This window comes from Anomaloglossus baeobatrachus, chromosome 4 (genome assembly GCF_048569485.1).
Source record: "Anomaloglossus baeobatrachus isolate aAnoBae1 chromosome 4, aAnoBae1.hap1, whole genome shotgun sequence".
In the NCBI taxonomy this organism is placed as follows: Eukaryota; Metazoa; Chordata; class Amphibia; order Anura; family Aromobatidae; genus Anomaloglossus; species Anomaloglossus baeobatrachus.
In genome coordinates, this window is record NC_134356.1 from 503,314,952 (window position 1) to 503,342,877 (window position 27,926).

At 39.5% G+C, this 27,926-nt stretch overlaps 1 protein-coding gene across 1 annotated transcript in view; it reads left to right on the forward strand.

Annotated features, from left to right (window-relative positions):
- The window catches only part of GALK2 (galactokinase 2), a 374,056-nt gene that overhangs the window by 312,306 nt on the left and 33,824 nt on the right, over positions 1-27,926 (forward strand). Inside the window, exon 9 of the mRNA XM_075345810.1 lies at positions 22,245-22,446. Within this exon, the coding sequence (XP_075201925.1) occupies positions 22,245-22,446 (202 nt within the window). The remainder of the gene's footprint in view (positions 1-22,244; positions 22,447-27,926) is intronic.

Below are 27,926 nucleotides of genomic sequence, written 5' to 3' on the forward strand. Positions count from 1 at the left end.
GCATGTCTACATGTATGAATATACAGACTAAATCCCATAATTGACCTGTGTGTGTGTTCTCTGGTGAGAACTCAGGAAATATGTTAACCATTAAGATCTCTGAATAATGCGACATGCACATTTTCTAATGCAACACGCCTTGTTTTGTATACTATAGAAGATAAATGCAATGAATTAATTAGAACATGCTACACTCTGTTCTAATTTCTGTGTGTACCCTAGGACATTGCCCACCCTCAGCAACAAAAAACGCGTTTCATCAAGATTAAGATTCACCGACTTTATACTGTAACAAGATTTTCTTTCTTTTAATCAAGGCCAGCCACTTAATTTGGATATCTTGAGCTTGCTGTTTTATAAAGATTACAAAAGATTTTCTGATCTTCTGGTTGCTGTTAAAGAACCGTTCTCTTTGCCAATATATAACGTGCCGAGCTGAGAGAACCATAAAGTTTTTTAAGGTAATCTGGCCAGCACAGAACTGTTTTACCAAAGGGTGGTCTAGGAATCAGTCACAGTCATTGGCAGAGCTTTCACAATGAAATTGAAAACAGACGTGTTTGTGCTTCATTCTTTGGGTTACTACTGTTCAATGGTGATTTACAAGAGTGTGTGAGCTATGGAAATCTCTCACGCGAGTCCGCATACATCTTAAATGAATGCACATTTTCAGATCTCCTTTTATTCCTATCACGTCATAATTGGAAGACTGGTTATGCAGAACACCAGTCTTTAAACAAAAGTTGCACGTTTTCATTAGGGGGTTCAAATATGTTTTAATGTGCTTTTAGATGATCTAATATAAAATGGATAGGCTCTTTGTGCTTTTGATATCTCTAGGAGTATGCTTGACAGGACATACTTGAAACTTGTAGACATGCACGAAATTTTCCGTGTTCCATGTTCTGCAGCTTCACATCACAGAATGGTGTATGCATTTTACCAATTTGAGACACCAACAGATTTATTTTTAAAATCTTACAATTATAACTATTAGGTAGTTCTGAGTGAACTGTTGAATAGTTACTATAGTCTACTATTCTCATTATAGTTAACTTAAATGTGGTTCTTCTCATAATGTGAAATAATGCAAAAATGTGACAACACCGTAAACTGTACACTAGAATCTGAAAGGAAAAGCCAAAGAATGAGGGGAGTATAGGTTGGTATATGTGCAATAGGAGCACGTTCACACCGTGGCCATTTTCACAGATGAAACCTAAGAGAAAAACTGAAAATTGGCATGTACTCTATAATAAAGTAGTTAAATAAATGGTAGTATTACATTTAAATTACATAGGGTACTTGGTTAACACTGTTTGATCAAAAAGCGTAAAAGCCATCCCACTGTGCTAACATGTATACAATCAGGACGGTCCTACTCTAGTATTAAAACCTCTCCTTCTGTCAGTGACATCAGTGTAAGGAAGGACACAGAAGGACAATGACCGACCTGCAACCACCTGTCCTGGGAAGTTTGAATTCAGCTTTTTTCCTAAATTCATATATGAAAATGAGGATAGAAATATAAGTAACCTAACAATATGCTACAAATTAGCTGTGTAAAGATAATACCAAATGTGTATTATGCTATATACATGTGCGTAGAGGAGTTTTCCCACAAAAAGTTCATTTTGAAGTTGATATTAATCAATAGTGTCACACGGCGTTTTGCTGTAGACTTGACAAGTGTCATTGTGGCATCACATGCTGTTCAGACCACGGACTCTGACACTCCTCAGTCTGCATTGTCTTTTGCTTCTGAGTTGCACAGGCAGGCTTGCGTGTCGACCAGCTGTGTGTTCATTAGTGATCAGACTAGCAGGAGTTAATTTTTGCTAGCCTGCTGGTTAGCTTTTTGATTACATGTTGTGGGAGAACCAGCACAGGTACTCCCCGCCTTTTTAAGATGGAGGAATATATCTTCTTGTGCCGACTATAGCTTTCAGCTACACGGGTCCGTGTGCTGTTGTTTTCCAGTTTGGTGGTTTACTGCATGTTGCTTGGTGTGCACTGCAGTTCCTCCTGTTGTCTGGTTATTTCCTTGCTTTTTTAGTTTTCCTTCCTATCACTTGTTGTCTGATTACTCAGTGTGAGCATGCTCTGTGATAGAATTTTGGTTTCCCCTGTTTGTCTATCAATGTTCCGGCCCTTGCCCTCCTGAGGTAGAGAGTGAAAGGGTACTAGATCAAGGTTGGTCAGGAGCAGGGGTGGAAGGCAGCCCAGACATTGTCATCATCAGATATATCTCTGGGATCAGAGAAAGTTAGGGCCCCCCTAGTCTGAGGGCCAGTTTAGGAGCTTGGTCCGCTGTTATTCCCTGCCACCCCATGATAAATAGATCTTGGAATGATAATAATTTCCACAATTGGATGTGTTTGAAAAAATGTTCCTGTGTCTTATAAATCTCTACAATTTACTGTGTAATGGATGTGTCTGACCGTTCAGGGACATAGTCTGAACATACCACATCACCTGAGCAGGGAAGGATGAAAAGAGAGTATACAGATAGCATAACAAGGCATCACAGCTGTTTATTTTTGTGAGGTAAAGCATTTTCCTCTCTTTTGTTATGTATTACCTGAAAGAAAGAATCATTTGTGATCCTATGCTGTAATGTCTGTATACTTTTTACTCCCTCTCTGGCCCAAGAGATGTGGTATGATCAGACCATATTCCGTGCACTGTCAGAAACAAACATTACACAGTACATAGCAGGGACACATATATAATATCTCACCAAAGGAATATTTTTTAACACATCAAATTGTGGAAATTATTATTTTAAGATTTATTGATTAAAATGAATTTGGTCATGGGATAACCACTTTAAGTTGGTAAATTGCCTGGCAAAAGAAAGTAATCTTTCAGGTAGGAAAACATAGATTTCCAAGACACCTTAGAAAACTTTTCTTCCATTTAGGATTGCACATCATATTCATTCATGTTACCTAAAGAGATAGACTCAAATTAATCAATTGATTTAATTAAGAAGCATGAAAAGCAGCCAATTTTAGCTTTTATCTTTCATAGTGTACGGTTATGGTCAGGAGACCACTGCAAATGATCTTGCAAAAATCCCATAAGAGGTGGAAAATAATGCACAAGAGTAGTTGGAAGCTTAGCTGGCTGCAATCCACTAACTGCACATCACAACTAGAAGTAGCGGTGGAGCATTCCTAACCAACCTAGACGACTCATTACCGCCGGAGAATTAAATAGCCTCAAAGATGGCATGAGTAATCCTGACTTGCCTCTGAGCAGCCTAAAAAGGATAGTAAAACCCCAAACATAAAAACAGTGATGTAAGGAAAAAGACAGCACACAGATGGTTAATATAGGGTTAAGCAAAGTGAGGCCCTGCTAGCTAGATACAAAAGGATAGAAAAGATTACTGGTTGCAGCCAGTGAAAACACTGAAAAAATACCAACACCTATTAATTAAAAATACCTTAAAGATGACACGATCTTCCTCCCACTATATCAGGAACTCTTGTGCAAATACAAACTCCTAATCAGACTGGGAGTAAAAACTACCTTCTTGCTGGGAAAAAATCGTCCTCAAAAAAGAGTGCAGAAAGAACGCTTATTCCCATGCAAGAAACAAAAGAGAATTTTCTCAAACATTGAATTACTTCATAGGTTAAGCAGAAACGCCCAAAAGTACAACTCAGCCTAAACCAAGCCCAGACTAAGAGAACAAACCCTCACAAGGAAAAATCACTGAGATTACACAATTCCCATTAATTGCAAACAAAAAGACAGAGAAATGAATGAGAACAAATTAATCTCAGGAAGAAAAAAACAAATACTTATCAGGCATGGCTGCAGACTCTGGATGACATAGGAAAAAACTGATGCAAAGGAATGAAAAAACTGCTGTAGAAATCATTCCTGGAGAATCCAAAAAAGGGTCAGAAAAAAGCAAAAAACAATCCTACATGAAATGGCAAAAAAGCCTAAAGGCAGGAGGACAAACTTCAGGACATCTTTTCTTGGAGCAGAAACAATTATCACCAGCAAAGGTTAGACAGAAACTGCCTTCCTATATTCCCCCAGGCTGGACTCCATTGGCTTTCCTGGAACGACAATCATCTTCCACACCTGTCTGAGCGACAGATGCAGAATCCGACTCACTACCAGCACTAGCCAACAGAGGGAGCCCAGAAACACTCCCAGGAACCGCACCATCCCTGATGATATTCACAACAGTGTACCGCTAGTTTCCATGAAGCTTGACCACTTTGGCTTGCCCAAACCCTGGCTGAGAGTACTAAGTAGGTACATTGCTACATTCTAGAAGACTTAACTCCTAACATACCAGTCAGCTTTCTCCAGCCCATTGATTTCTATAAATTACTTAGCCACTCACCTCCCTTTCAGCTCCTTACCAGCTGCTGTTCTAAATCTTGCAAAATCACCATCCCAAAGAATTGGCTTCTGCCAGATCAGTTTTTATAAACATGGCTCTCACTGTCCTGAGCTGGGTACTTGTTCAAATGCCTTGTTATCTGTATGTATAAATACTATGATAACAATGTACACTTCAGATCAAACCACTGATAGCTGAATATGTTAAAGCAAAGCTTGTTCTGAACTTTATAGTCCTACTAATACTACAGTTCTGCTACTCACCAGAACTGTCACTCAAAAAGAAGGGCCCGCCATGCCAGGAACCAAGCAGTGAAGATACTGTAGGGAGCTTTCATATCTTTGAGTTGCTCAAAAGACAACCTGAGCATACCCATTTCAGGCTGGAATTATACTCACGGTGGGTGTCCTGACCAAGCTTACTGCCCCAAAGGCATATGTGAAGCAGAAAGTTCAGGTCGGGAGACCCAGATATCTGGTCAAGCACAATGTGTATTTTATGGATTTATGAAACCGGCCTTAGGAACTCCTGCACATCTGAATAAAATGTGTTGCTAGTTGAAAAATTGGTTAACAAACCATTTTTATACCAACAGAGAAATATACATTTTACTCCCTAATGCCCATTTTAATTCTTAAAGCTTGCTAAACACATTCAGTGACATCAGGCAACAAGTGATCTTCCTGGAATATTTGTTCAATAAGAGACTTTTTGAACCAAAGAAATCAAGCACAGATAACTTAATTTCAAAATGATGTCAGTGTGTAATTGTTGGGTAAAACAAGTGTACTTCCTAAAGTTTTAACTAACGAATGATTGTTTTGGTTGAAATGTTTACATCGTTATCTATTCTCTTTGGGTACCTTTAGTGAAGTAGTAGCTGTAGTATAAGGAGTAATCCCACTGGCCTGGGAGTGCTTTCTATATGTATGAGGGGGATTTGACAACTAATTATGTATACTGTAGGGCTTGCTCCACATGCTGGGACCTGGGCTGGTCTCTATCCACAAGTGCCTTTTTGCAACATAGAAGCGGTTATATACAGGTTACAGGTATGTGTGCTCTATTATGGTTCTGCTTTTAACTTTATCTAGGAGGCCGCATGGCACATGAAATACAGAATGTAGAGTAGGACCCCCCTATTGAGATTTGCCGTGACGTTGGCAGGGGTGGCTCAAAAAATTGATCAATTATTTGCTAAAAATCTCATTTTTTTATCATAGTACAGTTGGAATAAATTTGTGAATTTTCACTTTTTATTTGATGCATGCCAATTTCAGATCGTGCTGGTTCCCCTTTTTTTTCTCTGTTTTGACCGTAGTTATGCTACAAATCTGGTGTCTGACCAACACCATACCATGCATGCCTGATTTTGGTTTGCAATATATTCCTCCTGTTGGTAGCTGTTCAGACTCAGTTACCTCACCCCTTTCCACAGGCAATGCTAATTAAGCACCATTCTTGGATCTGGTCCGCCTTTATCAATGGTTGCTGTTTGACACTGGGAGGATCAGTTCTGATATAGTCCTGGTATGTGTAGGGCTTGCTCCACATGCTGGGACCTGGGCTGGTCTCTATCCACAAGTGCCTTTTTGCAACATAGAAGCGGTTATATACAGGTTACAGGTATGTGTGCTCTATTAGGGTTCTGCTTTTAACTTTATCTAGGAGGCCGCATGGCACATGAAATACAGAATGTAGAGTAGGACCCCCCTATTGAGATTTGCCGTGACGTTGGCAGGGGTGGCTCAAAAAATTGATCAATTATTTGCTAAAAATCTCATTTTTTTATCATAGTACAGTTGGAATAAATTTGTGAATTTTCACTTTTTATTTGATGCATGCCAATTTCAGATCGTGCTGGTTCCCCTTTTTTTTTTTTATACTGTATAGTAGTGTTCCCCAACTCCAGTCCTGAAGAGCCACCAACAATGCATGTTTTCAGGATTTCCTTAGTGTTGCATAGGTTGGTGGAGTGGGAGACTCCATTGCTTCACCAACCTGTGACTGGTTGCTCCTGCTGCATTCACCTCCCACATTGAAGTGCTATACTTGAATTTACACCGTGATGTGGGTGGTACCATGCTGGGGCTGTATGTGCTTGTTGCTTTTTGTGCACACCAGTTCCTGCTAGATTCAGTGCCCACATCAAATCACTGTACAAGAATGCACAATGTGATGTGGGCATAAGCAAGCACAAGGGGGATCCATGATTAGCTTTTCCTATTTCAATCGGCTCTGCAACTATTAGTCCTAATTCCCCAAAGTAATAGTCACAAGGAGTTATACGTGTATATACATATATGTAATGTAGATCACAGTCGTAGTCCTGGGACAAGAATTCTGCCCTTAAGTGGATGCATTTTTTATTACAGTCACCATCCTGGAGTGATATAATAAATGAATTAAATTGGTCTGCACACAAATAAACATCTGATACAGGTGGAGTGGAATAATCCAATCACAATTCAAAGATAAATCCACCACATACATCTGTGCGGTTTATTTACCTTTGAACCATCCTGGAGCGGGCAATTTACTAGTATATAATAAACTTTTAATTTTTATTGTTGATGACTATATTTTGTTGTTTATATAAAATACTATGTAAAAGTTTTAGGATAAGAATACTTTAAAAATAGAAGTGTAAATTGTTTACTTTCATGAAGTGGCAAAGTGTATCAATAAAAGGAAAATCTAAATCAAATTTATAATTGGTGTGACTACTACCCTTTGCCTTCAAAACATCATCAGTTTTTCTAGGTACACAAAGTCAGGTATTTTGTGGAGCTGGTGCATGAGTAACGAAGTATAGCAACCAGATGATAGTGATCGTCATGCAGAGGCAAAGATTTCAAAGCAGACTTATGTTTCAAGATGTGCTGTTCAAGTTCTTTTGAAGAAGCACCAAGAAATAGGCAACATTGCAGACCGAAGATAAAGTGATTGGCCTAGTAAACTTAGTGCAGCAAATAAAAGACACATCATGCTGAAGTTAAAAGCTGTCCAGCAGTGCCATTAGCTCGGAACTAGCTGCAACCAGTGAGACCCAGCTACACCTCAGCTACAGAAGTTTGATTAGTATTGGTCTTCATGGTAAAATAGAGCTATATCTGCGAAATGGAAACAAGGTCAAATGACTCAACTATGCACAAAAACATAGAAGCTGGGGTGCAGAAATATATCTTGGGCAGTAAGATATGCGTTCAGAGAACCGTCTCTTACATGACCGCATCCACGCTTTTAATTAGGCAGCCTAGTGTGATGTCATATGTGCTACATGCCTCAGTAATGACATTGTGCAAGGCCAGCTAATCAAAAGAAGAGTCAAGGATGACGACATTTAGAAGGCGGTTCTCACAGCTCCTATCTGATTACTCCTGTGGCTGATTGGTCTGTGTGAATCGATTCATACCAACTCTAATAGGATTAATGGTGTCCTCAATAGTAAAAACATATTCAGATACTTATCCATTATGAAGTACCATATGGGAGGCTCTAAATTGATTGGCTCTAAATTTATTCTGCAGGAAGACAATGACCCTAAATATACCATGTCATTAGGAACTATTTCCAGCATAAAGAAGAACAAGGAATCCTTGAAGTTATGATATGGCCCTGGGAGAGTCCTGATCTTAAAAGGGCGGTTGGAAGGCTAAAGACATTTTAATCTAAATCCCTATCTATTTAGTGCCATACTCTATACTAATTTCTAATATGCTTGCATTAAATATTCCTTAGTATTCCCTACCTGCACTAACTTTTATTGAATAATAATCACTAATAGGAACCCTTCAAAGCGCTAATTTTGAAGTCTTAATTATTTTTCTATCTATTTTAACCATAATAAAAATGTGTACATCAGTTTACAAATACTACAACCTGACGATAAAAAAAAAAAAGCAGAACAACACTCTCTTGATGTGTCATATGTCATTGCTTCTGTTAATAACACAAAAACAAGTTGCCGGAATGTCTTTTTGGGTTTTTTTTTAAAGTGTTAAAAATAAATGTTCACCAATAAGTTATAAATAACTCAAAATAGTGACATGGAAAAATATAACTCATCTCACAATAAAACAAGTCCTTACCCGACTTCTTGGGCGGAAAATTAAAAAGTCATGTCTCCTTGGAAGCAGCAAAGCAAAAACCAAGAAAACTCCTGTTCTCTAGCAGTTAATTGAATAACACTGCACTATGCAGACTCGAGTTCCCTATTATTATTTAATGAAGGTCACTGATGGACCGGGTAGGTTACAGTCATATGAAAAAGTTTGGGCACCCCTATCAATGTTAACCTTTTTTCTTTATAACAATTTGGGGTTTTGCAATAGCTATTTCAGTTTCATATATCTAATAACTAATGGACTGAGTAATATTTCTGGATTGAAATGAGATTTATTGTACTAACAGAAAATGTGCAATCCGCATTTAAACAAAATTTGACCGGTGCAAAAGTATGGGCACCTCAACATAAATGTGACATTAATATTTTGTAGATCCTCCTTTTGCAAAAATAACAGCCTCTAGTCGCTTCCTGTAGCTTTAATGAGTTCCTGGATCCTAGATGAAGGTATATTTGACCATTCCTGTTTACAAAACAATTCCAGTTCAGTTAAGTTTGATGGTCGCCGAGCAGGGACAGCACGCTTCAAATCATCCCACAGATGTTCAATGATATTCAGGTCTGGGGACTGGGATAGCCATTCCAGAACATTGTAATTGTTCCTCTGCATGAATGCCTGAGTAGATTTGGAGTGGTGTTTTGGATCATTGTCTTGCTGAAATATCCATCCCCTGCGTAACTTCAACTTCGTCACTGATTCTTGCACATTATTGTCAAGAATCTGCTAATACTGAGTTGAATCCATGCGACCCTCAACTTTAACAAGAATCCCGGTGTCGGCATTGGCCACACAGCCCCAAAGCATGATGGAACCTCCACCAAATTTTACTGTGGGTAGCAAGTGCTTTACTTGGAATGCCGTGTTTTTTTGCTTCCATGCATAATGCATTTTTGTATGACCAAACAACTCAATCTTTATTTCATCAGTCCACAGGACCTTCTTCCAAAATGTAACTGGCTTGTCCAAATGTGCTTTTGCATACCTCAGGCGACTCTGTTTGTGGCGTGCTTATAGAAACGGCTTCTTTCGCATCACTCTCCCATACAGCTTCTCCTTGTGCAACGTGCGCTGTATTGTTGACCGATGCACATTGACACCATCTGCAGCAAGATGAAGCTGCAGGTCTTTGGAGGTGGTCTGTGGATTGTCCTTGACTGTTCTCACAATTCTTCTTCTCTGCCTTTCTGATATTTTTCTTGGCCGGCCGCTTCTGGGCTTAACACGAACTGTACCTGTGTTCTTCCATTTCCTTACTATGTTCCTCACAGTGGAAACTGACAGTTTAAATCTCTGAAACAACTTTTTAGATCCTTCCCCTGAACAACTATGTTTAATAATCTTTGTTTTCAGATCATTTGAGAGTTGTTTTGAGGACCCCATGATGCCACTCTTCATAGGAGATTCAAATAGGAGAACAACTTGCAAGTGGCCACCTTAAATACCTTTTCTCATGATTGGATACACCTGCCTATGAAGTTCAAAGCTCAATGAGGTTACAAAACCAATTTAGTGCTTTAGTAAGTCAGTAAAAAGTAGTTAGGAGTGTTCAAATCAAGAAATTGATAAGGGTGCCCATACTTTTGCACCGGTCAAATTTTGTTTAAATGCGGATTGCACATTTTCTGTTAGTACAATAAACCTCATTTCAATCCAGAAATATTATCAGTTATTAGATATATGAAACTGAAATAGCTGTTGCAAAAACCCTAATTGTTATAAAGAAAAAAGGAGGAGTAAAGTGCTGTGCTTTTTGCAGAATAGAGGAGTGGAACTGCACATAACTATCAACTGTTGAGTTGCAAATAATACTATTAACAGCTTATTGGTTAAAAAAAAAACAGCTAGAAGGTAGCCAACACCCTTAATGCTTGAATAGGCTTGGCCCTGAGGGAGTTAAAAGATGATAATCACCTTTTTGCAATTCAAATGATGTCTTTCATAATGAGTAGATTGAATTTTATAAAACTCAATAGTACTTTAAATAACAGAATAGAAAAACTTAGAGGATTGGTATTTACTTCACTGGAACTCCATGTGATAGGAGGCTCAGCAGTTGGGATAACTAGAAACACATGTAACTGGCATTTTTTTCAGCTTTCTTTCTGTAATTTTTGTTAAAGACATTTCAGCATAATTGATTGTTGCAGCTATTTCCTTTTTACCCCTAAAGACATATTTCTCTGTATATGTATGGCTATATTACCTATATATAGCCCCCCAACTTTCCTGTAATAGCCTGAAAGCATCACCTGCTTTGCTGCAGATTTGTCATTGCTCATAACTCTTTTTTAATTGGGATTTAAGCAAAAAGCAAATAAAAATTTTTTTTTTTATATATATATATATATATATATATATATATATATATTTACATATTTTATTTTTCTGTAATTTATTTTTTTTAAAACGTTTGCCTAATATACAGTACTATACTACATAATAAGACAAAACGGAAGGCTGGATTAATGTTATCCTGTCTCCACTTGAGGCAATTAAACCGAAGCTATGCAGTGCTAGCCGAAATCTATCATTTGTACAGACCCAGACGTCCTGCACGTTTTAAGTAGAAACTTTTAATGGAATCCAATATCTTGGTCATCGTCTGTCTTGAGCTGGTCTACACCCTACTGCTGATACAAACCAGTGCACTTGTGGATCTGTTGTTCACACTGGAAATTAAGCTAATCCATCAAATATATTCCACCAAAAGAAAAATAAAACATTTAGTTTAGTAAATGAAATTGTAGCTAAATACCATATAATCATGTAATGTATAGTTTATAAAATTTGTTTCTTTGGAGCAACTTTAAAAATTGGGAAAACTCATTATCGAAAATCCAAAATAAATCGCATTGCTTTATTTATAGGGGCTATTAGGGACTAACACAGTGGGGAGCCAACTGTCAATCAACATAAGGTTGGCAGTGACATCTCATCGACAGAGCAAAGTGTAAAGAAGCAACAGCTCTGTGGACATGTCACAAGAAACAGGTGAAGCGCTAGCAGGAGCGGTCTGTGACTGGTGTCAGCCAGGAGAGATTGTCACATGCCGGAACAGGCAGATGGTTAGCAAACGCCTGACGATAAGTGCTTAGACTCATAGAGAAAATACAAAAACAGTCTTGGATATTCCCTTTGATACAAGCCTTATATTAGATTACAGACAGTTACGCTATGAATACAATATATTGTACTTTTTGCCCCCAGCAAAATTAGTTTGTATTCAGGTGGCACATTCTATTTATGCTTACATGTTCTTATCACACAGTCCTACCTGCACAACCCCCTTTATATGCCCTTTATGCCACCGCCAAATTCACAGAGCACCTTAGACACAGCCCGAGCCTGCCCAAATAGATTGCAAGGATAGCCTTTCATTTGAATAGCCACAATATAATACTACATTTCCCTAGCAGCATCTGTAACTTAATAAACAAGCCTTATTTTTAGAAAGACAAGGTCTAAAGCTTTACATGCTGCGACATTGCTAACGATATATCGTCGGGGTCACGTCGTTAGTGACGCACATCCAGCGTCGTGAGCGACATCGCAGCATGTGACACCTAGGAGTGACGATCAACGATCGCAAAAATGTCAAAAATCATTGATCGTTGACACGTCGCTCCTTTTCATAATATCGATGGTGGGGCATGTCGCTAGTTGTTCGTCGTTCCTGCAGCATCACACATCGCTATGTGTGACACCGCAGGAATGACGAACATCTCCTTACCTGCGTCCACCGGCAATAAGGAAGGAAGGAGGTGGGCAGCATGTTCTGGCCGCTCATCTCCTCCCCTCCTCTTCTGTTAGACGGCCGTTTTGTGACGTCGCTGTGACTCCGAACGCACCTCCTCCTTGAAGGAGTGATTGTTTGGTGTCTCCTGCGACGACGCAGAACAGGTATGTGCGTGTGACGCTGCCGTAGCGATAATGTTCGCTACGGCAACGATCACCACATATCGCACCAATGACGGGGGCGGGTGCTATCGCTCACGACATCGCTAGCAATCTCTAGTGATGTTGCAGCGTGTAAAGCACCCTTTAGGAGGGAGTGTGTGGTCCTTAGGTTCCGCTCCTACCTGAACTCTAGACTCATCCTCTCTCGGGAGGGGAGTAAGAAGCTCCCATTTCTTGCCTTGGGTGGCAGCAAGGGCAGATGCTGGGAGTACAATTGGACCTTTCCCTGACTTCGGCTGGTGAAGGCCACTAGCCCCTGACCATCGCTTATGCAGATCGATGTGGGACATATATACAGCATTTTTTAATGCTATATATAAGGGTATACAGGTGCTATCCATACATTATATGGGAAAAACTTGATGACAGATTCCCTTTAAATATGCAAATAACCTGAGATGAAGTTAACAAACTCCAGTAACACCTGTAGCAATCTTAAAAAGTCAAGGCCCTTTAAAAGAGCTTAGAATAAAATTCCAAACCAGGAACTCCATTTGCAGACGCAATTTTGTGCGGTGTTTGCCCCTAATCATTGCTTACAGTAAAGAGAAATATACTGGCACAGAGTCCTAGTACTTAACGCTCATTTTCTCCAGCTTCGTAAGAGCAATCCTAAACATCGGTATTGACTCTTTAAAGATCCTTGCCACATGACTTAAAATATACAGACAAACCAGAACCTTCTTTTGCAGTAATGTTTTCAGAACTTTTGTCCCTCATCGGTGCATAGCAGAAGAACTGGTTGGCTGGATGAGATGCATTTGACAGGGGGCATTAGGGATAAAGTTATGATTGCTATTTCAAATAGATTACAGTAGAGTCACTGTTCTCTTACTCTATGGAGAAGCTATTTGCATATTTAATTCTCCTGTTTAGCACTGATGTGGAGCAAAAACCACAAAACACATGCTGCAAATGGAGGTTCTGGTTTGGCTGCATATCATAACTCATGTGACAAGGCCCTTTAAAAGGAACCTGTCACTAAATTTGTAGTGCACAAACCTCAGGCAGCATGATGCATATCCTGGCTGTGTGATTGCAGCCAGGTATATCTTTGTCTGAAATGCTGGGCCGTTTCAAAGAAAACATAATTTGAAAATCCAGCCTGGGACTATAGGGAATGACTTAACTAATCCAATGTGGAACCTAGCTGGATTTTCTTCTCTTCTGTGCCAGATGATTGACAAGTCTGTCCTTATTAATACACATGGGTTAGATCTAGATTCTCAAGGAATGGAGTGGGAAAAGCCGTACGGGAGGCTTCCCGGGCTTGTTAGGTCTCTCCCTCCCGCCTACTTTCAACTGTATCAGCATCATGGATGCCACTCCACTTGAAAGCAATGATGAAACTGGGAGCTCTATGCTCCCTCCTCCATCATTTTTCCACTATGTCAGTTATCTGACGTTGCAATCACATCACAACTGCACGCCTGCTGTGCCTACATTTTCATAGCTGCAGGACACATGCCACTATCGGGTGCATTATAATATAAGGAGGATTATGGGGTACATTATAATGTATGGAGGACTATGGCGTGTACATTATACTGCATGGAAGACTATAGGGTATCCAGTATGGAAGAAAATAAAACAGATGGCACTCACCCTTTATAAAAAACCCTTCTTTATTTTATACAAAAATTAAAATCACAGGGGAGGACCGGATGAGGCGCCGCTGTGCACGAAACGGTCACCATTGTTCGAGACGTCTCCCGCATCCCTCCCCTGTGATTTTAATTTTTGGTTGAAATAAAGAAGGTTTTTTATAAAGAGTGAGTGCCACCTGTTTTCTTTTCTTCCTTACTGGATTTGGATTTGTGGGCTCACTGTTAGGTCGAGCATCGCCCGGTTCTACTGTTGATACATGATGGAGTTTACTTTTTAAGTGGAGCTACGTATGTGATTGGTCTCTGGTGCCGGACAACTTCTTGCTTTGTGGACTACAGGGTATGCATTATAATATATGGAGGACTAGGAGGGGTGCATTATGCTATATGGAGGACTATGAGGGTGCATTATAATATATGATGGACTATGGGGTGCATAATACTATATGGAGGACTATGTGTGACAGATTATACTATATGGAGGACTATGGGGGGTGCATTTTATTCTATGGAGGTGCATTTGCTATATGGAGGGCTATACGGGGTGCATTATAATATATGGAGTACTATGAGGGATGCATTATACTATATAGAAGACTATAGGGTGTATTATACTATATGGAGCAATATGTGTGGCAAATTATACTATATGGAGGACTATGGGAGTGCATAATCCTATATGGAGGACTATGTGGGGTCAATTATACTATATTGAAGGCTATGTGGGGTCCATTATAATATTTGGGGGGGCTATGTGGAGGCCAAAATACTATTTGGAGGGCTATCTCGGGGCCGTTATAATACTTGGAGGGATATGAGGGAGCCTTTATACATTATGGAGGTCTATTTGAGTGCACTTATATTGTATGCAGGCAATTATACAGTTTGAAGGTTTGTGTGGGATCCATCATACTATGTGGAGTGCTGTGTGGGGGTCATTATACTGTTTGAAAAGCTAGTGGAGGCCATTTTATATTGTATGTAGGCCCATTATACTGCATGGAAGGCTGTTTGGAGGTCACAGTTGAGGATCATACTGTGTTGTGGGTCAACATACTTTGCTGGGATAGTTGAGGGTGGTACATAAGGGTCATCATACTGTGCATGTGGAGGGTACTGTGGGGAACTCATTGTGGGGGATCATACAGTGTTCGTGTGGCACTTTTGTTAGCATAATACTTTATGGGTGCAATGAAAGTAGAATCTAGGGGCTTCAATAGGATGAAAATCACTTTGTAAGGGCTGCAAATTTGTGAGATATGTTCTTATGTAACCCAGACGAATATTAATAATTTATGTAATTTTCTTTTTTTTCAGGAAGGGGGGCAATTAGAACTTTTGCTGTGGGGCCCCATGATTTCTTTGTATGCCCCTGGACTGATTAATTTGTGCTTCTGTTGTATAGTTTTTAGTGTTTCTTACCTGTTTTTCATTTGATTTTTATTCTGCTTTTTTAAAGTCTATTTTATATGCTGATCTGTTTTGTTTTCTTTTTTTTGTTTGTTTGTTTGTTTGTTTTTTAATGGCGGTTTGGGGTCTCCAAACAAAGTTGCACAAACAGTTACACATTTTTTTTTGTGTGCAAATGAACTATAGTCCAGCCCTGGAGTGATCAGTATGAAAATCTGAATCTTATTTTTGTTTTTGCATAAATATTGCTACATTTTAGCCAAAAAAAAAAATCATCTTTTCTTGCTAATTTATTTGTAAAACTGAATTTTGTGTAAGGCTAAGTTCACATTTCCGCTAAAATCTATCAGTCACAATCCGCTGCTCTTGTAAACAGCGGAATCCGTTTAGCGGATTCCGCTGCTCCCATAGACTTGTATGAGCAGCGGATTGTGACTGATGATGCTGCGTTGCACCCTCCGCCCGACTGATCAGTCGTGGAACGACTGACCGCCGGGCGGGGGGAACGCAGCATGTAACGTTTTTTGAGCAGCGAGATCCGTCGGATTTCGCTGCGCATGCTCTCTGGCTCCCTGCACACGTCACCAGCTTTGGTTGGTTACCCGATATTTACCCTGGTTACGGTGCAAGGAGCCAGCGCTAAGCGGTGTAGGCCCGTAACCAAGGTAAATATCGGGTAACCAAGGTAAACATCGGGTGCTTTGCTGTTACCCGATATTTAGGCTGGTTACGTGTGCAGGGAGGCCGACACTTCCCCGCTCGGCCCCGCCCCCTCCCGCACTCCGCACATGTATGTACACACACACACACACACACACACACACCTGTCCCCAGCCATGCAGACAAGCACTGCCACTGACACCCTCGTCTGGCCCCGCCCCCTGCTCGGCTCCGCCCCCTCCCGCACTTTGCATGTGCACACACATACATACATACATACATACATACATGCACATACACACTCACTCACTCACAGATACACTCACCTTTCCCCAGCCATGCAGACCGCAGCACTTCCACTGACATCCTCAGCGCCTGGCCCCGCCCCCCGCTCGGCTCTGCCCCCCGAACTCCGCCCCCCGCACACAACGGAATCCGACAAAGAATTCTGTTCTTTGTCATCCGTTGTACAGCGTTGAACAGCGCATCAGTCACATGCGTCAAGCGACGCATGTGACTGATACAAATCAACGGAAATGTGAACTTAGCCTAAAACAAATAACATTGTTTTTTATGCAAAATTCATGAACAAATAAATAATAAGATAGAAAAAGAAAAACCACTTAAATGAAAAAATACAACTGATGAATCAAGTCCTTTGTGTTACATAGTTACACAGTTACTTAGGTTGAAAAAAGACCTAGGTCCATCTAGTTCAACCTTCCTCCACCAGTTCTACATTTTCTCCCTAAGTCACTTATAACCAACAATGTTGTGTGTACTGAGGAAATCATCCAGCCCTTTTTTAAAAGCTGTTATAGTATCTGCCATTACTACCTCTTGTGGTAGGGCATTCCACAGTCTGACTGCTCTAACTGTAAAGAACCCTTTCCTATTTAGCTGCCGGAATCGCTTTTCTTCCACTCGCAGTGAGTGTCCCATGGTCCTTAGTATTGTCTTTGGAAGAAATAAGTCATGTGCCAGTCCTTTATATTGACCACACATGTATTTATACAAATAAATGAGATCTCCTCTGAGACGTCTTTTTCTAAGCTAAACATATCTAACTTTTTCAACCTGTCATCATATGTGAGGCCTTACATTCCTTGTAGTAGTCTAGTTAGCCGCCTTTGAACTGATTCTAACTTTTGAATGTCCTTTTTAAAATGTTGAGCCCAAAACTGGATTCCATATTCCAGATGCGGCCTTACAAGTGATTTATAGAGGGGTAACAATACGTTGGGATCACGGGATCTAATCTCTCTTTTTATACACCCTAAAATCTTGTTTGCTTTAGCAGCAGCTGCTTGACATTGAATAATGCTGCAACAGCTTATTTGTAATAAGAATACCCAAGTCCTTCTCCTGTTCTGTAGTCCCGAGTTTACTTCCATTTAAAGTATACGCAGCTATAAGATTACTACGTCCTATATGCATTACTTTACATTTATCAACATTAAATCTCATTTGCCAAGTATCTGCCCATTCTGACATCTTATCCAGATCTTTTTGTAATATTGTACTATCAAGGTCAGTTTTTAATATCCTACATAGTTTGGTGTCATCAGCAAAGACTGACACTTTACTATCAATCCCATCCACAAGGTCATTAATAAAGAGATTAAAAAGAATCGGTCCTAGCACAGATCCCTGTGGCACCCCACTGCTGACTATAGCCCATTTAGAGAATGTACCATTTATGACTACTCTTTGTTTCCTATCTTTTAGCCAATTCCTTACCCAGTTGCATATAGGTTCCCCTAGTCCTTGCTTCTGGAGCTTTAGTATAAGGGTATGTGCGCACGTTGCTTTTTACCTGCTTTTTACCTGCTTTTTTGCTGCTTTTTCTTCTGCGCTGCAAAATGGATGTGTTCTTCTATTCAAGCAAAGTCTATGGGAATTTGGGTTTCTTGTTCACACTATGTTGTTCAAAATGCTGCCTTTTTGTGGCAGAACTTTGGTCAAAAACTCAGCTTTTCAAAGAAGCAACATGTCAATTGTTTTTGCCATTTGGGTTTTGCACTGCAAAGCTGAGTTTTTGACCAAAGTTCTGCCACAAAAAGGCAGCATTTTGAACAACATAGTGTGAACAAGAAACCCAAATTCCCATAGACTTTGCTTGAATAGAAGAACACATCCATTTTGGCATTAAACAGCGCAGAAAAAAAGCAGGTAAAAAGCAGGTAAAAAGCAACGTGCGCACATACCCTAAGGCTATTATGTGGTACAGTATCAAATGCCTTTGCAAAGTCCAAATAAATCACATCAGCTGCATTACCAATATCCAGGTTTGCACTTACCCCCTCATAGAACCCCAACAGGTTGGTTAGACACGACTTATCTTTCATGAATCCATGCTGTCCGTCAGTTATTATATTATTTTCTGCAATATATTTTTGCATGTCATCCCTTAAAATGCCTTCAAAAACTTTACATACTACTGATGTCAGGCTTACTGGACGGTAGTTGCCTGGATCCACCCTCTTACCTTTCTTAAACATCGGAACCACATCAGCAATCCTCCAATCCTGAGGCACCAACCCTGTTACAAGCGAGTATAAGAAGATGAGATACAGCGGTCTGTCGATTACTGAGCTCAATTCTTTCAATATTTGTGGATGAATGCCATCTGGCCCTGGGGATTTATCAATGTTTAATTTACCCAGACGCAGGCATACTTCATCTTATGTTAACCCTAGAACACATACCTGGGGCCTCGCAGGCCTGCTAGGTCATTTGTTTTTTATGGTAGATTGTTATGCTTGCGCGTTCTAGGGTTAAATTAAGTATATTGCGTGGTGAACTTTGATTTTTCACTTGTGGAATGATCCCTGGTACAGTCAGTTAACATGAATAAATCTAATTGTGCTTGATTTTAGATTTCCTAAAAATCAGGACTCAGGAGGTATTTGTAAACATTTTTTGTTGCACAAGGATCCATAAAATGTTGTTTCCAGAGTAGCACCTGTGCTTTTCCAGCATTTTAAAGTATTGAGATTTTCTATCCACTTTTGGCCTCATTCATAGGAGATTTCTATGGGCGTTTTCTGTGCCCCTATTACGCAATATTGGACTTTCCAAGCTTCATCAAAACTGGAGTTAGGTTACCATAGAATCTTATAATACTTTAAAAGGATATTTCAGCCTTGGGATACGTCTCTGTTTGCGCTGTCAGGATTCCCTGATGCTGGGAGCGGATTCTGGCATACTTCCAACCACATTCTGACTAGACTATCCAGCCTCACTCAATTCACTTGTATTGAGACAGGCCGCACACATCAAGTCTGTTCTTGACCGCATGTATGTAAACCGCATATTTGGGGGTCATGCGCCAGCATACTCCTTGAGCCGGCACTGGAGAATTCTGACAATGGGTATTGAGAGAATTCACATGTTTGTAGTCACATAGCATGACCCCAAGGCTGAACCACCCTTTTAAAAATTAAACTCTTATTGATTTTCAATATTTTGCATTTACTTGAGTTGCCTGCAGATCAGTGGAGAATCCATATTGTGCGTTGTGTGTGTGCTTATATAGGAGATGTGTGCTGCTTTCCGCTGAAGTGTGCATCTCACAGTTGTTTAGTGCACAATCAGTGGCGGTCTCTGAATCCAGACCCCCACCTATCTGCAAGCAACTCAAGTGCTTACTAGTTTTGAAAAAAACAGTAAGAAAGTTTGGATATTCTTTAACAGACCTAATGAGTCATGGGAGGTCTAGGTGTTAATTTCCATAATACAGGTATGAAAAACATCCACTCTTCTGAGAGCATATTTTGTTTGGAACGTTAAATGACCAAGTCAGAAGAAGTTACCACTTTGCAATTACTTCATTTTTGCCGTGATTGCAAGTAATATATAGCATGATTGTTATCCACTTCACGATTATAGACATATTCGAACTATAATAATAATAATAATAATAAAAAAAACAGACTGTTCTACTGTTCTTGTCTTTTATTGAGTTAGTGAACCCATGAATGTAAATATCGATAATTTCAAAGGGTTCACTTTTTTTTATTACAAATGTAGGAAAAGAAGCAGCAATATTCAGGTTAAGACAAGACAAAAACCGTCACATCATAAATGAATTTGACTGTAGTTGTAGTTTTGCAGTACCTGAAGTGACGAAAATTGCCATTCCTTGGATTATAACATTTATGATATTTCCCGTATTTATGCTTTGGAAATATTCAAACAGATGTTGTAACTTGAAATGTAACAGTAAGGAACTTTCGTGTGCTAAGTAGTATTTATTCTGTCCACCTCTCTGTGTGTTATTAGCTTACTTAGATCCTTTGTCCATAATTGTGACTTACACAAGACTCAAATATTTCATTAGATAATCAAATAAGAATAGTAGGTAACTTAAAGGGTACATTTAAAAAAAAAACAAAAAACAACAAAAAACAATTATAGGTTGACTGCTGTTAGAAATTCTTTGATTCAGCTACCGGAAATGATAGTTGTATTTCTACATAGTTCTGATCAGCAGAAATGCTCATCTCCTGTGAGTGCCAGCGCTCTGTCGGTTCACAGGAAGTGAGTCATGGCAGCATTAGAGATCAGGAGCTAACCCCGCGCTACCATGACAACATATTGGTGCCCCGTGATCGCGTCACGGAGCCACCGATAGCAAGAGGGAACCATGCAATCCCTGCTGCGGCCCTTTATATTGCGCTGTCAGTGTTTGACATTTGTATGAAATGTATGTAAACATTTGACTTTGCAGAAAGTAATAAACATGCCTTAAACATTCTCTATCTCATTATTCTGGCATTTGGCAAACCTAAATAATTTTGGCAATCCTGATTGACCTAAAACGGGAAAGGTTTATTCTGATTTCATGTCAGACAGTGAGAAAAACATGCATATGTGTATTTTTAGATAGTGTATGTAAACTTTTGGTTTCAACTCTATGCATACACCTTTTATAGCCAAATTCACCAAAAAAGAAAAACCGACATGAAGTTTTGTATAAATAAAATCACAAATGTTTATTGATAAATATAAGAAAAACCAGGTACAAGTAAAAACCACATGAACACAATGAAATATCAATGGATAACGCACAATTTAAATTATACCAATTAATAGTATACAATCAAGTATAATAATGGCAATAATGGTAGGTACAAAAACCAGAGACTGTGCAAAATAACATACAAGGAAGCCACTAATCAATCAAATTACCGCTTCAACAATTATAAATGTGTACATATGCCACCAAGTAGATCCTGGACAGTACTACAACATATAAACAAAAAAGTTTATAATTGTATTTAAATATATTCCATTAATTAATTAAATAAAAAGTGCTGTAAAATAAAAAAGACAGGATGTGAGTGTAAATTAGCTACATAGCAGCGGGTGGTAACAAATAATTTCTCCTGGTGAAGTGATATATATATATATATATATATATATATATATATATATATATATATAGCAGCAGATGGTAATGTGTAGTCACTATTGATAATAAAGTGCTGGAGTGTTAGATGTCTAACCACGGCGACCATATACAATCCCAAATAATGACAGAACCAGAGCAGCAAAATAGTATAAGGTAACAAAGTGAGAGTCTCTTACCTCCTGAATAAGGTACTGCGAAACGTACATTGGGGAGTGTGATGCACGTGTACATTGGACATCTTACAGGTAATCTGTGCTATCATTGTACATTATCCTTATCTGTATTGGCAAATTGTGGGGTCTACCAGGGATTCTTGTTTACATTGCACACGTCACTTTGATTATTTGTTCAGTATTTTACATCAGTATTTGTAACCAGGAGTGGGTAAGTAATGTAAAAGTGGTGACATGTTTCTATTATACTTTTCCTCTAATTGTTCCTCTCCTGATTCTGGCTTACAAATACTGAGGTAAAATACTGGACGTGTGAACGTGTCCTAAAAGTATTTTCTGCCTGACCTCCACTGTATGCACTTCACTAGGATATATTTTAAGCAATAAATATATACTTGCAAACGTATCATAGTAACACAGCCTAATTGTATAGAAAGATAAGGCAGTTACATAATTATTAATAGACATGGTTAAAAATAGTGTGTAGTACTCAGCTTTAAGCATCTCCTTTTTTTTCCTTAGTGTCCACCTTTAGACTATACCAAAGAGCTAAGCACGTGTACAGTGAGGCCGCAAGAGTTCTGGCTTTTAAGAAAGTTTGTGATGAAGCACCTGCCAATGCTGTTCAGCTGCTGGGAGACCTCATGAACCAGAGCCATGTGAGCTGCAGAGACATGTATGAATGCAGCTGCTCCGAATTGGATCAGCTGGTGGACATCTGTCTGTAAGTTTTGACAACTACACTGAAAAAAGCTTTTGGCTTCCTGTTTGATTAGATGATGAAGTAATGACATTGGTTACCACAATATCAACCCCTTTGGCGCCATAGTTAGAAAGTGACTAATTTCTTTTTTTTGGCAGGTCACAGTAGTACTGTACAGCACTCTCTGGGAGCAAATAGTTAAATGTTAGAAAGTTAGATTCTGTGAGGTTAACCACAATTTAAATGTTTTAAGCACATTTCTCTGTCTGTAAAACACATGCAATAACTCGGATACATTTCTATTCAATGTATATATAATTTATAATGATTTGTATGAAATTGTAGATAGTGCTGTCTGTGAGATACAACTACAAACATAATGAAAAAAAAAATAATTGAAACGGAAATAATACATGCTTGTCGGGTAGTGCGTGAGTACGACATTTTAATACATTTTATTTATAGGCCAATTTCAGGAAAAATAACTACCTAAAAACTAATTGAGATTTACTATACAAAACTTGAAATTCTGCAACATTAGGATCTGACAATATTTGCATCCATTCTTATTTTTAATTACAGACGTTATAGTAATTATCATATAAACACATTTTTTGTAACAGATCACAGACCATATGAAGCAGACTCAGGAGCTGAGCCCGCTCCATGCAGGAGCAAACACTGGCTGTGGTATCTGGCCACCATCTGCCACTAACAGCAACGAATGTCGTTAGCTCCATTTAGTCATCAAATTATGGGTTGAATTCGATGGACTTAAGTCTACCTTCAACCTTGAAAACTAGGAAACTATGTTGCTGTCAGTCATTTGTTTGCAAGTGCGTGCACGTTCTGACTTCCATCATCCCTGCTGGTAAGTTATCATGGCTGCTGGGGGACGGCTGCTATCCTTGTCCTCTTATACAGCCCAGACTCGGTCTGAGCTTCATAGGAGAACATCAGTTATACTATATCCTGCAATACTATTTTATTGTGGAATATAATATTGTGTGATATAGCATCACAGGTTTAAGTCCTCAAAGGGGAATAAAAAAATAAAGTAAAAAAAAATGTAGTTTTAAAAAAGACCCAATAAATCTCTCTTTTCCTTGTTCAAAGATCAAGATTTTTTTAAAAAAATAAGACTAAAACATACTAAGTATAATCATGTTTCTAAAACTTTGATCTTTCAAACTCTAAAATTATTTAAAGGGAATCTGTCAGCAGGTTTTTGCTGCCTCATCAAGAGGCTCTGAGTTCAATGATGTATCAGATTACTGGGTGCAGCCATTCTGGCACAGTAAAAGATTTTAGATTTTGTATGCAGTAGTGCTGGGAGAGCTGCCCCCACCCACACCAGGCTTTCAGTGAATATTTCCATAGACAGAAGCTGCTAATCGCAGAAGGGGTGGAGTTTGAATAGCGCTCGCTGGCCCCTGAGACCCACTAAAGATAAAGAGGCTTATATTAACATTGCAGGTAAACAAAAAAAGACTGGGAGATAGGACACGCACGGCTGAATTTTCTGTTTCAACTCTTGCAGCATGCTGTCTTTAGGTTACATTGCAGAAACCTGCTGACAGAGTCCCTTTCAGGGGTATAAATACAGGCCCAATTCACCACTTTTCCTTGTTCAAAAATCATGGAATAAAAGAAAAGATTAAAACATATTTAGTATCACATTTGATCTTTCAAACTCTAAAATTACCGTATTTTTCGGACTATAAGATGCACCGGACCATGAGATGCACCCTGGTTTTAGAGGAGGAAAATAGGAAAATAAAATTTTAAGCAAAAAATGTGGTCATGACACACTGTTATGGGGCGAGGATCTGCTGCTGACACTGTTATGGGGGTAATGTCCCCAAATTCTCTACTAAGGTACCCCATCCTGATAATGATCCTCCTGCCTTGTATATACAGTATATTTCCCTCATCCTGGTATAGCCCCCATCCTGCTATATACTGGCATCCTGCTATATACTGGCATCCTGCTATATACCCCCATCCTGCTATATACCCCCATCCTGATATATACTGCCATCCTGATATATACTGCCATCCATATATATATACTGCCATCCTGATATATGCCCTTATCCTGCTATATACCCCCATCCTGCTATATGCCCCCATCCTGATATTTACTGCCATCCTGATATATACTGCCATCCTAGTATATGCCCTTATCCTGCTATATACCCCCATCCTGCTATATGCCCCCATCCTGATATATACTGCCATCTTGGTATATGCCCTTATCCTGCTATATACCCCCATCCATCCTGCTATATACCCCTATCCTGCTATATGGCATGTATCCTGTATCACACAATAAAACAATAAGCGCTTATACTCCCCTTTCTTCGCTCCATGCAGCATTGCTCCTCCTTCTGTCTGTGGCGGCAGCAGCGCCGCTGATCTGTGTGGAGCCGTCACCGGTCATTTCCCTGCAGCACCGCTCGTCGTCCTGTTTGCCGGTCAGCTGACCTGCGTGACTAGTGGCGCGCACAGTGATGACGTCATCGCTGTGCTCACCGTTCTCTACACAGATCAGCTGACCGACAGACGGGAGGACATCGTGGTGCTGCAGGGAAACGGTGAGTATTCCGTACTTCCTACCCCTCGCGCTGATAAGGATGCGCGGGGAGCAGTGAATACAGCCGCACATGATCACTCCAGGCTGTAGTTGCCAGGGGTGATCACGGCCGGCTGTTAATTATGCGCGCACCCCCCGCCCATCATCCCGCCCACCTGTCAGCGCCGGCTTCAGCGCTGAGATGATGGGCGTGCAAATGATGAGGTTCACGTGGTCACGACAGGCTGTTACAGCCTGCTCGTGCCGCCGATGACCTGCTCCACTGCAGCACCCTCATTCCCCACAGCCCTACATTCAGACTATAAGACGCACCCCCCCACTTTCCCCGAACATTTGGGGGGAAAAAAAGTGCGTCTTATGGTCCGAAAAATACGGTATTTAAACAGTATGATAAAAAAAAGTCAAACTGCCAGGATTGATGTATTGCAGTAGCCACTCTTATCCAAAAATGCAATGGTTTATGGGACAAGTAACTGTCTGATTGTATACTGCATGTTGGCAGATGTACTGACATATCTATAACTGATATGATAGTTTTGCTTATACAGGAATTATTAAATAGAATTGTGTAGAAAGTTCTGGAAATACTTTCATTATAAACTATAATCTATAGATGTAAAGTCTCGCTTACTCTGCAGTGGGCAGTCACACTCAATGACTTGCACCAATTAAAAATCTATGCAGAGTTGTAATTTTGCTATTGCTTCCTATAAAATCAGTTTCCATGGATGGAGAGGTGTAGAGTTTGAATATTTATTTATTATTTTTATTTTTGAAAGGTCTAATATTTTATTGGGAAATCATGCTGACATATGATTTCATCAAAAATTAAACAGATATTTTCACTTTTTTTTTACCGTGCACTATTGGAAATAATTTCAACATCGGCTGCTTTTTTTTTAACCCCTTCACGACCTTGGACATATTGGTACATCCTAAGTCGTGTCCCTTATTTTGCGGGCTTGCATAGTGCTGATACACCATTCTGTATAGCAGAAGCAATCGACTTCAGCTTCATGTCTCCTAACAGGACTAGTAACTACAATTAAAAGTTAAAAAAAAATCAGCTATGTGTAGAAGAAATCATAATCTCTTATGAATGCTAGGTAAAGGAAAGTGTTCATCGGAGGATAGACATGGGGGTCATCAGCGAACCCCAGTCTATCATGAGCGCTTCCTGGACGCACCGATGGGCAGGAGGAATTATGCACCCCCCTGCTGGCACATGGTAAATGCCACTATCCGAGATTGACAGCGGTATTTAACTGGTTAAAAATCGCGAGTGTTTGGAAACCACTTCCATGCCTTTTTTTTTAGGAATGAAGTCAAATTTCTAATGAAGTAATTTACAGGACTTTCATACTGGACAAAATATTAAAAAATAATATGAACATTTATTTTCTGTTTAGCCATTTACTGAAATAAAAAGTTCACATCTATGTATTATACATTATAGCAGGATATGTAACGTAATATAAAAGGAGCAAACTCAATCAGATGCTCTTCTAAAAATGACAGCAATTTTCTCATGGGAATGAAATTAGAGTTCCGCACCAAATATCCCTCTGGCAAACTAACGACAGATTATTGTAAAATCTGGATGTCCAAACCACTGGGGGACGAAGTAAGCTGAAATTCTATACCAGACACCACCCATGCTAAAACAAGGTCTACAAGTGATGTCAACTAGAAAACTTCCATGAAATTGTGTGCCGTTCTCAAAAATCATTACAAAGTCTATAATTTGAACTAACAGAATTTGAATCTCCAAGGGAGCCAAAACAAATGAAAAACGGAAACACATGCCAGGGGTGGATGCGATTAGCGCTCATGGTACCAAATCTGAAGTTTCATATACCTGGTCTTTATTTTTATTAATTTGTTATTGTATATACTTGTATCTTAGAGTCACTTTTGTGACAGGAAAGCAGCATAAACATATTTTCCCTTTCTCTTTGCTAAATTGAATGTTAAAAAACCAAAACAATTTTGATTTAGGCAAAATAATGAGGAGAAGAATATGAGAGCTGTCCAAACTGCATCTAACTTCTAAATAACAAGAAGATAGCACGCAGAACCTAACCAGAGTAGCCAGGGTTACTGGAAGTTACACCAGCAGAGAACAGATTTATAAACAGTGGTGATCCAGAATGTACGAGCCCCGTCTGTTGCGGCTAGCCCTGTGTCATGCCATAGTGCTACTTTACAAAACAAAATTCCAAAGGAATGTTTTATGTAAATACCACTGGCACCGTATCATAGTTAGAACTTGAGGATTCTTAAGGTCTATATTCTGAGTCAAGTGCATTTTACGTAATAAAAACTAATCTCATTGAAACATTTAAAAAATGTATTTTAGACAGATGTTTAGCGTGTTTGACTTTCACATTCTGCTATGGAAAATATTAAAAAACATCATACCAGCCAAACAGACAGGTAACTTTTGTTAAACGGAACCTGTCAGGTCCCCTCTGCCCTCCAACCCAGCAGCATTGATACCTGTCTGCTCAAATTCACTCCCTAACCAGCCCTGTATAACGCTACTCACTAATATGAATATTTAAAAAAACAACTTATAAACCTAGCTTTCCCTGTGCTAATTAGGGCCTTGACTTGTCACAGGGGAGTTAGTTCTCCAGAGTAGGCATGCCCTTTTTCCATGTTATCACGCCCCTGTGGGCGTAATAACATGATTTCTACTAGCTGGTGTCAGCGCCAGCTCATGGAAATCTCTTGCATGTGTGTAGCTCATTTCGTCTGAGTTTCAGAAGCAGGGTGGATGCTTCCCGGCTTCATTAGGCTCACTGCATATGACCTGAAGTTCAGAAGACATGTGCATGACCCGTCTTCTGAACTTCCGGTCATGTGCAGTGCACTTAATGAAGCCGGGATGCATGCACTCTGC